The 12,866-nt window shown below is 48.1% G+C and overlaps 1 protein-coding gene across 7 annotated transcripts in view; it reads right to left on the bottom strand.

Annotated features, from left to right (window-relative positions):
* The window catches only part of LOC144798645 (uncharacterized), a 657,474-nt gene that overhangs the window by 268,405 nt on the left and 376,203 nt on the right, over nucleotides 1-12,866 (bottom strand). For 5 of the 7 annotated variants that reach the window (XM_078669622.1, XM_078669623.1, XM_078669626.1 and 2 more), the window contains one exon: nucleotides 6,358-6,399. The exons of the other annotated variants lie outside the window; for them this stretch is intronic. In XM_078669622.1, coding sequence (XP_078525748.1) covers nucleotides 6,358-6,399 — 42 coding nt within the window. The remainder of the gene's footprint in view (nucleotides 1-6,357; nucleotides 6,400-12,866) is intronic. 7 annotated transcript variants of the gene reach the window in all.

Raw genomic sequence — 12,866 nt, 5'->3', positions numbered from 1 at the left:
TGGCAGTGTAGGTTCCACAATTGAAGAAGGAGAATGTAAGACTTCAGTGAGGATGTTGGGTTTGTACTCCACTGAGGGCAGCTTTAAATTAAGAAGGTCAGCAGCCTTCCTAATGACCACGTGATAGGGTGCCACGTCCCTAGATGGAGCATCAGAAGCTGAAGGCAGAACCCACTCGGGAGAGAGTTCTAGACCACTAGCATCCCGAAGCTCATCGAAATCATCGTCATGATCAGGAAGCTCGCCTTCTTCCACATCAGAACTTTCATCATCTTTTTGTTCTAGAAGACGCTGAGCTCTTCGTCTCGACCACTCCAACCGAATCGAAGTCGACGGATCCGGTAACGACTCCGACGGAGCCGGTTCCGACGTCGATCGAGGAGCCGGAGCAACAGGACGAGAGTCATGAACAGGTGTGGTACCTCGATCTCGACTGCGAGGTCGACCCGGAGTCGGCGAAGCCGCATGCGGAGTCGAAGACCTCGGTGGAGCCGTACCGAGCCATGGTGGAAGAGGCACCGGCATGAACGGCATAAATGGAGCTGGGGCGTACGACTGAGGAATACCCAGATTGTATGATAATGGACCCATGGGACCAACAGGTGCTCCAGTGGGGTACATTGCCCTGGAATATACTCCGAACATTGCATTTAAAAAATGCGAGGGATCCTGTCCAGGACCAGGAAAGGGAGGGTACGGACCTACCGGATCCAATGGAGGTCGCCCCGACACACTCTCACTCTGACCTTCCGGATCCGCAGGAGTCTCCGCTGGAGCCGGTTCTTGAGGAATCACTTCTTCTTCCTCTTCATGTTCCGAGGACATCGGATCCGGATCCGGCTCCGGTTCTGGCTCCGGGGCCGGAGAACCTTCTTTCGATAAAGCAGGCGAAGGAGAGACAAAGTCTTTACGATGTTTATGAGACCTTCTCTTCGAGTCAGAGGATTCCTTCTCCGAATGATGTTTCGAACTGTGCTTCCTCCTCTTATGCTTTCTCCTCGAGGAGCACGAAGCGTGACCGGAAGCCGATTTAGATCTAGACCTAGATCTTTCCCTGGATTTTGATTTCTCTTTAGATCTCGTTTCCTCACCAGATCTCGAACCCGCTCTGGATCTCGACGCCGATCCCGACTTCGATCGAGACCTTTGCTTCGACTTCGATCTCCGTGACGTCGATCTTGAATAACGTCCAGAATCCTGTTTTACCTTCGCTAAAAGTAATTTAGCTTCACGCTCTCGAAGCGCTTTCGGATTCATCTTAAAACAGGAATTGCAGTTCTTGACGTCGTGACTCGAACCAAGACACCACAAACAATCCTTATGTGGGTCAGTGATGGACATCGTGCGGGCACAAGACCTACATGGCTTAAAGCCTGTTTTCCTCGACGACATCTTCGGAGAAGAATCAAGTCGTAAGAGAGAAACAGTGGCAATTAATTAACAGAAAGATACTAAGTATCGCAGAAGATCCCGAAAACCGTTAGCGTCGAAGACGCGGAAAAAAGGGAACTGACGTCATCACACCGGCGTGGGCCTGATATGGGGTCGGTGACGTCAGACGGAGTCGCGCGCGATGCCGTGCTCCTGTGACGTCGCCCACGTCGGCGTACTACGAAGAAAATTTCCGAACGTTGCTGGCGCAAGGGGGATATTCACAAGGTGAGGAATCCACACGGCAGATGTATCTATCAGAAGTATAGGACAGTCAGCCTAGCAAACCCAATAGCATGTGAAAGAAATTAGCAAGCTGACGACAGTCAGTGTGATCTGTAGGCATGATGTTTAATGCAATGCAAATGCAGCCAGAGAAGTGAGTATATCTACATTCTGACATTACAGGCGAGCCATCTCGCAGTGCTGCAGAGGGGAGCAGACCAAAGGCAGCCAGGCCAGAGGGGAGGCAACAGGAGGAAGAGAGTTTGCCTGCAGGGCACACAACCTCCGCACCACCACCACCAACAACAAGTTCTTCTTCCCCAACATCACCACAGCACCAGAGAACGCCTTTATCTCCTCAAACTCAATACTCACTGCCACAATCACCAACACCACAGTCAGGCAGGAGGCATTCCGTGGCCACCCTCCAGAAGATGGAGGAGTCGGAGGAGGAGGGCACAGGGGGCCAACAGTCTCCAGTACATGAGGAGGGTAATATGGTGAGGGCTGGGACTCCATCTGAGCGCGCCCACATATCATCAAGACACCACAGGTCAAGGCCAGCCAGTCCTCAAGGCTCGGAACATGGTGAAAGTGTCTTTGCTGGACTGGAAGGCAATATGCTTAAGGTCCAGCGCCTGCAATGGAGAGAGATGTGATCATTGCATAGAAAGGTGGCTCACATTGACAAGCACATGTACAGAATTGAAAAGGGCATAAGTGCAATGGGCGACAACATGTCTAAGGGCATGAGAGACATTGCGACGTCTGTGGACAAGCTCTGCAGCCATTTGGAGCAGGACCGTCTTTGTAGGCGCAGGGAGAGGCAGAGACTCCAGGCCTATACCAAGGCAGTGAACCGGCTGGCCACTGCTACCTCCCTAATGTGTAGAAGGTCAATCGCCATGCAGGTGGAGATGGCACATTGTAGCAGGGACGTGGCCAGGGGTATGGTGTCAATGACCTCTGCACTGGAACTGCTGCAGAATGTGAAGGCGGCTACTATGGTAGAGCGGGGGGACAGTGAGAAGGCTACCAGCTGTGGTAGCATTACGCCCTCTCCCACCGAGGGCAGGAGGCGCAGCAAACGCCACAGCGGTGCCCAGGAACATACCGACAGTACAGACAGTGTGGCCAGGGAACGTGGAAAGGCAGCGCGTGGGCGCAGGAAATAGATCCTACTGGTATTTGGGAGTCATTTGATGGGTGATGTAACCCATGTCTGTATGGACACTGGTTTAGATCCTGGTGGTGTGCTGATTAAACACCATTACACAAATACAGTAACTGGCTCTGTCTCGTTACTCAATCAGAAATAGTTGCACGTTATCTCAGCCCGTCTGTGTCTCCCATCCTGTTCTACTGCAACACCAGCTGCGCAGGGCTCTGGCTGGGGATTGTCCTCGCCCTCGTCCTCAGAGTCAGTTAGTTCCACTGCTGTTCCTTTTTTGTGGATAGATTATGTAGCATTGCACATGTTGCAATTATTGTGCAGAATTTGATGGGGCTGTACTGACGTGCACCTCCACTTTTGTAGAGGCAACAGAATCTGCTTTTAAACAGTCCAAAGGTGCGATCCACCATGTTGCGTGTGCTCTTATGTGCCACATTGTATCTCCTCTCCCTTGGTGTGGATGGGTTGAGGTATGGTGTGAGTAGGTAGGACCGGAGGGCATATGCGCTGTCACCTAAATGCAAAAGAAAATGCCATTAATTTGTGTCACCAATAGGTTGAGCCAAGGTATACATCAGGGTGTGTCACATTGATTTACCTAGTAGGTATCCTTCTCCAAATTCACCAGCAGCCAGACGTGTACGGATACCACTGTTCCTGAATATGTACGAGTCGTGGTTACTCCCTGGGAATTTTGCCACAATGTCAGTTAAGATAAAGTTTGCATCACATATCACCTGCACATTTATGGAGTGAGTGGATTTGCGGTTGCGGTAAATGTATACTGTTGCTACAGGTGGGCAGATTGGTATGTGGGTCCCATTGACGCAGCCTATTAAGTGTGGGAACTGTGCCATTAGGTAGAAATCCAGCTTGGTCTTCTGCAGCTCCGCCTGTGTACTGGGGAAGGTTATGTAATGATGCATTCGGTCCATCATGGCGTCCAGGAAGGTGTTGAAAAATCTGGATAGGCAGCTCTGTGATACACCACCTACTGCGGCTATCACACCCTGGTAACATCCTGAGGCCAGGAGGTGCAGGCAACAGAGCACCTGTACATGGGTGGGTATTGCGTACGCCCTTGGTGTCTGATGCTCAAGATATGGTTCCAGGTCCTGTATGAGGTCAAGGATGGTGTGTGGGTGCAGCCTGTACCTCTCATGGATTTCTGGTTCAGTCAATTGGAACAATGTGACACGCAGTCTGTACACCCGCTCTTCCCGTCTCCAGATCCTCACTCCTGCTGCTCTCAAACGTAGCCGCCTTGCTATGAGGTAGAAGCCCGCCATTGTGTTCACACTGTTGCATTTTGGTGCTGTTTTTATGCACAGCACCTGATTACCACCTGCTCAGGATCAGTGGTAAATACCGATTCGTTAATAACGATTTTGGTCAAATTCTGTATTACCGAATTTTGCTACATCGCATTTCGGAATTTTTACCGATTCGGTATTGTTTGTTTCGGTGTTCACCGATCGTTAAATAAGGAATCGGTAACGATTTACCGATTCATTATTACCGATGGCATTCGGTATTGCATACATCGCACCGGGCTAAATACCGGTCGGTAAAGCCGAAATGTACTGAATTTCGGCTTTACCGACCAGTATTTGGCAACCTACATATGGCCCTAAATGACTACAAGGCCCACAGTACAATCTGATAACATATGCACTACAATATCCATGTTAGTGGCCCTGCAACAAATGTAGTCACCATATATGGCTTGTCTCTATATTTACTCTGTCCACAGGGGGCTGGAAACATAGTACAATTAATTATATGAGATATTTGGCAATGTCTGTACCGAGTACATCTGCAGGCGCGATCTCTTTAAGAAACTAGATACACACACCAGTCAGACATGTCCGCTGCCAGCTTCTTATTGTGCCTCAAGAACAATGGCCACTTTTTCGCCGGACCTGCCTAGTTGAGCCGTAATCACCACACAGGTAAGAGCCGTTTCTGCTGCTCAGTGTGACAAGATTATGTACTTGGTTTGGCATCATCAGGGGTTGGATCCTGGTTAACCCGTGCTGTGATCGTTTTAGGCAAGAAGAACCAAGAGTCGTGACATTACAATTTATTTGGATGTATGATGAGTGTGAGAGATGCCGGTGAGGCTGATAAGAGATCTAGAGATTACGAGATCACGAGAAGAGGTTTACACATTCATGATATCTCCAGTAGTGCTTTGCTAGGTCCTCACTCTCATAAACGTTTTCATACCATGGCACAAACCTGATTTCTTCAAAGAGAAAAACAAAAAAAGAACTGGCTGCCTACATATGTATTTGGTTTCACAGCATCAGTGGTTGGATGCCGTATAATCCGTGCTGCGATCTTTATGGGCACGCAGCGTTGTGAGTTGTGATAGTGTCATGTGGATGTATGGAAACAGTGAAAGACGCTGGTCAATGCTGATATGAGATCTAGAGATTACTTGATTATGAGAAGAGGTACACATTCGTGATGTGTCTGTCTGTGTTTTGCTAGTGGCTCATTTTTACAAACCACAGCATGAGCGTGTTCTCTTTAAACAAAATAGGAACTGGCAGCCTATATTTGTCACCAGCTAGGTACATATAATGGTGGCACAGAGCACCATTCATTTCTTGGGCACCATATTAGGCTCTGGTTACCTAAGTATAATACCACTATGACACCTAAGAGCATCTCAAGTTCTTGTGATAAAACAATTGTGGAGATCTGAAGCTTGAGAGGGATATATATACCCTAACTTGGGGTAAGATTACCCTTTTTTGTTCTTCAACCCTATTCTTCACAGAGCACTAGTATGAAGGGTGGTGGTTAGGAAATATAGCTATCGCTTTATGACACAGATGTTAAAAATAGCTTTTATGATTTACCTCACTCTAGGTTGTTAGGAAAAGGGTGATATGTTGTCTTTCTCATTTGTTTCTTTGTTTAGGTAAACCACTACCCCAATGGAGGGCCACCCAATACAGTACCAGGCTTACTGACCCAAGGCCGGTATTGTATTAGTATATAAATTGAAGCAGAGTGACACCTATTATTTCTTGTCATGAGGAATGCCTCATGTCAACCTCACAGTAAGTAAACTGTGTGCCTGTTACACAGTCCTCAGTGCTGTTTTTAATCCTATCCTCTGGGGGCCCGTATCATTTTCACCCACTAAGGAGATGGTTTTTACATTGAACATTACACTCTGCCCCTCCCTCAGATCCCTGTTATAGCTCATCCTTGATAAAACACCTCAGCTCCTCCCCGCAGGGAGTTGTAGCCCACAGCAGGCACCTGCTGTGTGGAGGGAGCCCAATGAAGAAGCATATCACCCATATCACTCAAGATTTCACACTCTTGACTTCCACTAACTGTGGTCCTCAATCCTTGTACCAGATGTATTTTTGTATGTGAACATTAATTGTTGTACAGAGAGTCATTTTGTAATCAAACATTATAAATGAGATTTAAATGACTGGGCAAAATGACTCACAACTCTTGCGGTACAATCAAATTTATATTAAAAATTCTATTAGCATTACCTTTTTGATGATGCCTGTTTCATATCCCACTGCAAACCAACCCTGTTACATTAAATAAAGAAAAGATAAAGTTATTTCTTAGCCATAAAAAGTTAAAATTAAAGTTATTTCTTACACAGAAAAGGCAACTCTTTTTAAAATGAAGGTATGGGGTTCTGCCGTTAAACAGTTTCTGTATAAAATGTGGGCGCAGTACTATAGCTCTAACGTGTGTCCCTCATGCAATTTAGCAGAGGAAACTGCTTCATTTTTCTTTTTATGTCCCGCTTATGATAGACTACAAAAACTGTGGATAATGCCAGTATATAAACAATTGGATTTTCATCACTATTTGCAGGCACTACGCACTTTACGCTCGGACACGAGAGAGGTAATTGTTGTTGGGATGCCGAAATTGCAGCATGATTCTTGGATTATCCGTATGCTCAGTGTCAAAGTGTTGAAGCAATGTGATGCCTTAAAACTAGACTTTTTGTGTCTGTATCCATGCTGAATGCTGCTCAGATCCTGCTGGAGTTTCCTCATGCTTATATTTTTTATCTTGTACTTACTGATTGTCGGACCCTTGCTTGTGTGGGACTGCTGCTATATATCAGCTATTATCTGATTACTGGTTGGAATACAGCTGACTCGTTTTCACATTTTCGATCGCTCATGTTCAAGAGGGTTTGGTGTGATTTCTGGAGGGATACTGTTTGGAGAACTGGGGTTTTTAAAAGCGTTTTTAAAATTGTACTGTGCGTACTTTGACTGCCTCTTGTACTTTTTTGGTCTCGCCTACGCAGCGCGCATGCTCTGCTTAGGAAAAGGACCTCTTGTTATCGATTCAGTTTTGGCCCCGAAAACGTGCACGTGTTGCTTTCAATGGCAACGCGTGCACTTTGGCAATTCTCTTGCGGGAGCGTGCCTTGAAACCATATGGTTCCTGCTTGCTCCTGCAAGGGAAACAGGCGCAGGCCCCCTCCTCTCTCCCCTCCCGCTGCTGCTTCCTCCTCTCCTCATCAGCGCGAGCCGCGCGGCCTTGTTATTGAAAGAGAAAGGCTTGCATCGTGGCCTAGTGCTGCCTGTATGGAGGGGAGATTGTTGCCCTGAGCCCTTCACGGCTGCAGGGTCAGCGCCTCTTGTCGGAGGGCACAGGGTGCGATGGAGGCCTCGCCTCTCGGCAGGCCATGGCAGCAGTCACGCGTCTTGGGCAGGCGTGCTTTCCATGCTTTGGGGGTCTTGGTTCGGCAGTCCTCAGATTAGTTTCTACTAATACAGAAGGTAGTGCTTATGGCAGAAGTGAATTAACTTACTAATACAGAAGGTAGTGCCTATGGCAGAAGTGAATTAACTTGCAGTACCATACGTTCAGTAGACTGGAGCAAAGCGCGCAGTGGGTACTTCCATCCATGACAAGAGTCCAGATCCTAAGCACACACTGCGTTATTTCCTGGCACTATAAATAACGGGTGGCACTGCTTGTGATGCTTGCCTTACTAACTTGGGAGGATTGAAGGGCTGTGGTCCCGCAGCTGGATTCTGCCCCTTCAGTCTTAACGTTACCTGGCAGGCGGTCCGTCTGCGTCAAAGTCCCCCTCATTCAGGGAATGGTTGTCCGTCCAGGTGTCACTCCTGGTGGAGAGGCCCTTGTGCACTGCTGATGAGAACTGCTTACCCGCGCCTACATTGCCCATGTGTGCGCGTGAAGCCCTGACCTTTTCTCTGCTCTTGTCTTGTGCTCGCCTCAGCCTGCCATCGGACTTATCGACTACGAGCAGCTGGAGGTGACGGCACGCCTCATTTGGCCGCGTCTGATCATCGCCGACACCAGCGCCTACACCTGGCTCATCGACAACGCCCGGATGAAGAAGGTGAGTGCAGTGGTGCATGCACTGTAAACCGCACGCCTGGCCTTGACGCAGACAGCCCCACCCATCTCCCCTCTGAGGACTGGCGGGTCTGGGCCCAGCTCGCAAGTCTCAGAAGCCGACCCTGCAGACACCCACTGGCCAGTCACGAAGTCTAGTGGCTGAAGGCTTTCAGGGAGCAGAGAGTGCTACAGCACAAACCCCCGCGGGCAGTTACTGCATAGCATATGTCTACAGTTTCAGAGGGCGCAACACCACTCACCCCTCCGATCGCTGAGCATGGCTTTGTCTGCTTTCCCGGAGGAAGCTGCACACTGGCACAGCTGGCAATGCCACCTGTTGAGCTGTCACTGCTGTCAGAGGTGCTATTTCACAGTGTGTCCCATAACCTCCTCCTTGCTAGCACCCAGGGGGTGTTGGCACCCATGCAGGGGGCTGTATCCTCTCACAAAGCATGGCCCATCAGTAACCAGGGGAGCAGCTTTCAAAGGGGAGGGGGGGGGGTGAGGGGAGGAACCCTTCTGGGAGCATTGTTGGCAGGAAATTGACTTACCGTTCCTTGCCCCGTAATGATGGGTGTTGCTATCATAAAGACAACATATTGACAGTTAAGTTGCCTCCCTGGCAGCAAGCGTCCCCTCTACAACGAAGCCTGATTTAAACATAACATGGCGAAGTCCTTCCAGGGTGCAGGGAGTGTCACTCCGCCAGGCTCCAGTGCTGCTGACGGCCGCACTCCTCGCCTGTTATATTACTGCTGGTCCCACCTTTCGATAAGTGCCTGCCTGAAAGTCTGACTTTCCCATTTCTCTATGACTGTTATTATTTTTCCTCTCTGCAAAAGTATTAAAAAAGAAAAAATAATGTAGAAGAAAAAATGTGTTTCCCGCCTTTCACTTTCCATCACGTCTGCTGCTGTCGCACAAGTTACTTACCTTCGGTAACAATGTATCTGTAAGAAACAGTAGTTAGTGTTAGATTCCTTACCTTAGAATATCCTCAGGCGTCAGACTGGACCCGGAAAGTTTTGCATAGCAGTACCCATGCGCGTCGGTAGGCGTCGTCCGCGGCTCCGCTTCCGTCGTCGTTGGCACTGTGATGATGTCGTCGGAGTACTTAGACGCTGCCCTCGCGTGCTGACGTCAGTTCTTATACATAGCTTTTCCGCGCCAGAAATGCAGAGCCATGATAAAAACCGACACTGGTGCCATGAAACTAGGGCCCTCAAAGGAATGACCTTAACCCTAGACTAGATATCGGTTCGCAGCATGGGGAGGATGGGTGGAGCGGTAAGGAATCTAATACTAACTACTGTTTCTTACAGTTGTTACAGTTGTTACCGAAGGTAAGTAACTTGTGCATCTGAAAGAAACAGGTTAGTGTTAGATTCCTTACCTTAGAATAGATACCCCAGCAATACCAACCTCGGTGGTGGGTCTGCGAACCAATGATCACACCAGAAAGTCCTGGAGAACGGAACGGCCAAAGAAGCCATCTCTCCGGACTTGGCTGTCCAGGCAGTAGTGTCTAGCGAACGTGTGCAGCGAGGCCCACGTAGCAGGCTGACAGATGTCCTGTAAGGGGACTCCCCGACCCAGGGCAGTAGTAGCAATATCACCAAGTATTTTAAATTGGGAAAATATGGTCCCTACAGTTGCGACAAATTGTGGGACTGGGCAAGAGAACCTTATAGGTGTCAACTGCCATGACAGCAGTAGAAATGTAGTTATTACACAACCAAAGCCTCTGGGGAATATTGGTGACATCAATCCACCCCGAAAATTAACTAACCCCTTAGAAAAAGGTAGTGACCCACTTTCCTGTGTAAAGGTTGGGGAAAAGGGAGTAACCACTGACATATCTGTTACAGACCACAAGGTGATTAATCTGCTATCCTGGAACGTGGCCGGGCTACAAAAAAAGATGGCTTTACCCGATTGGAACGCGTTCATCGAAAAGTTCGATATATGCATGTTCCAAGAAACTTGGAGTCTACTCCCAGTGCATAAATCAGGCTATGCTACTTTTTTTGTGCCCGCATCAAGCTGTGGCAGGGGTAGACCGGCGGGTGGACTTCATATCTGGGTAAAAATCGGATTGAATTGGGACATTACCATCCATGAAGTAGCGACTAGAGATATCCTACATATTTAATTCGTAGGGCATATTAAGGGGAGTAGGATACACCTATTTAACATCTATCCTAGATGGATCACGGGGGATACAAACCCATGTACATTGACAATCCTACAGCAGGTTTTAGCCAAATGCCCCCCAAACCCCAAAATCATAGTGGGAGGGGATTTTAATTGTACATTCAAACCCCTATCTAGGGAGGATCCCCTGGGCATAGAGGAGGAGGACTCTAGGTGGTCTATCCCAGCCCTTTCATTAGCTCCAATTAGAAACTGGTCAGCGAGGGCAATACAGATCAATGCCCTGACCATGGAATTTAATTTAAGAGCATTAAATGGCAGGACAATCTCTGATCGCGCTGGAGCAATGACCTTTAACCAGCTTAATGGCCCGTCCAGAATAGATTATATCTTACTGAACGTTACACTGTGGCGCGACCTATTAGATATGGAGGTCATACCTTTGCAGGATAGCGACTACAACCCCTTATGGGCGAAGCTAAGGTGGGGTAAATTAAAGGGAAGTGGACACAAAGCCCCTGTGAGGACAACCAATGAAGTCATCCCTTACAATGGTAACCGCAGGTTGAAATGGGATAAGGTGCAGTTCCAGGAAGGGAACCTGGAGAGGATTGGGGACCATGTAGCAGAATTAACATTAAAGCTGGAGAATCTTGAACTAGGAAGTGTTAGTGACCCGGGGTTGGCCTTCTCCTCGGCTTACAAGAACACGATAGAGGATGTAGGACAATACTTTGTAGTTCAGGTTAAAAGGGGTAGAGTGAACAATAATCCAGCTACAACCAGTAACCCGTGGTATTCAGATGAGTGCAAGGCAAAACAGAAGGAGCTAACAGTCGACCTGCTCCAAAAGGATCCCTCACTAGTTAGAGCGGCTAGGAAGGATTATGCGAGGGTGTTAGCGTTGGCTAAACGAGAGTGGGAGGAACAACATTGGCAGGATCTTAAAACTACAGCCAATAAGAACAATGCCATGCTGTTCTGGGATTTGATTAATAAGGCTAGGCAGCAAAGTATACCACCTATTGCTAACCATATAATGGAACACCAATGGCACTCCCACTTCTCTGCTTTGTATGGTGGGAGAGAAGTATTAGGTTCACCTCCCCCCTATTCAAACGCTAGGATCCAATCTCCACTGGGGTTTGAAGAACCATTTCTGCCCTCCGAAGTATTTCTGGCCATTAAACATCTGACCCCCAGGAAGGCAGCTGGCCAGGATGGGATACCGGGAGATCTACTCCTGAATGATCCTGATGCCTGGGCCAGACTTATTGCCTTAGTAATGAATTTGATCTCCAAGGGTTATCCTGTGCCAGACTCTTGGAAGGGAGCAGAGGTGGTAACAGTATACAAAAAGGGCCCCAGAGATGACCCTGCCAATTACAGACCAATCAGTCTGATTGACGTGATCCAGAAGGTGGTTGGCAGGGTCATCATCTCTAGGGTGGGTGTCTGGATGGAAGAGGAGCACGTGCTCTCCCACTTCTAAGCAGGGTTTCGCCAGAAGGTGGGCACAATGGACCAGGTCTTCCGTTTTTTTGCGATCTATTGGAAGGCCGTGACCATTAACAACGGTAGTCTCTATTTGGCATTCATAGATCTCAAAACAGCGTTCGACCTGGTCCCCCGAGCAAGGCTCTGGGATATCCTGGAGAACATGGGTTTCCCAAAGTCTCTTTTGGGTTTTATTGTAAAGCTACATGAGGGGAATTATGCGAGGATCAGATGGGGCACCCAGGGGCAACTGACAGAGAGGGTGCCCGTGAGGAGTGGAGTCCGCCAAGGATGTGTTATGGCAACGACCCTGTTCTCCCTCTTTGTGAATGGTGTGGTGGATCATCTGAGGGAGGAAGCGGCAGATGCGCCATCCCTGGCGGGGGAAAAAACACCTACACTACTCTTCGCGGATGATACCATCTTGATCTCCAAATCCCCCATAGGTCTCCAAAAACTCCTGGATCGCTTTAGTGAGTTCTGCACTGACAGAGGCCTTACCATCAACACCTCTAAAAGAAAGCTTATGGCCATTTCACCCTCCAAGAGATTCAGGAACAACTTTTTCCTTAATGGCGTCCCCTTGAAGTTGGTTGACTCCTTTGATTACCTGGGTGTCAGGGTAAACAGCCGGATAAAATGGAAAGATCACCTGGCCAAAATGTTATTAAACCACAAAAGAGTCGCAGGGGTGGTATTAAGGGAACAGCGGGAGTCGATTTAAAAAAAAAAAAATTTTTTAAAGACGTTTATTATCATTCAATAGAGCAGTACATATAGCGAAGCCTACAACCCTGTGGGCCGGCTGCAACATTTCGATGTAACATGAGGGTAGGAGAGTGCAGAGAAAGGTGCACCGTACCATCTATTGTACCCTCAGTGAATGAGACTTTAATTACATTTTACGTATCACATGCGCTCATTATACAGTTATGTCTGCAAGTGACGTCTTATTTTTTCATTTTTTCTTATAAGTAAACAGTTTAACTCTGCAAACAAAACAGAT

Source organism: Lissotriton helveticus, chromosome 12 (assembly GCF_964261635.1).
Source record: "Lissotriton helveticus chromosome 12, aLisHel1.1, whole genome shotgun sequence".
Classification (NCBI taxonomy): Eukaryota; Metazoa; Chordata; class Amphibia; order Caudata; family Salamandridae; genus Lissotriton; species Lissotriton helveticus.
The sequence above is the reverse complement of the archived record's forward strand: the minus strand, read 5'-3'. Positions and strand labels throughout refer to the sequence as shown.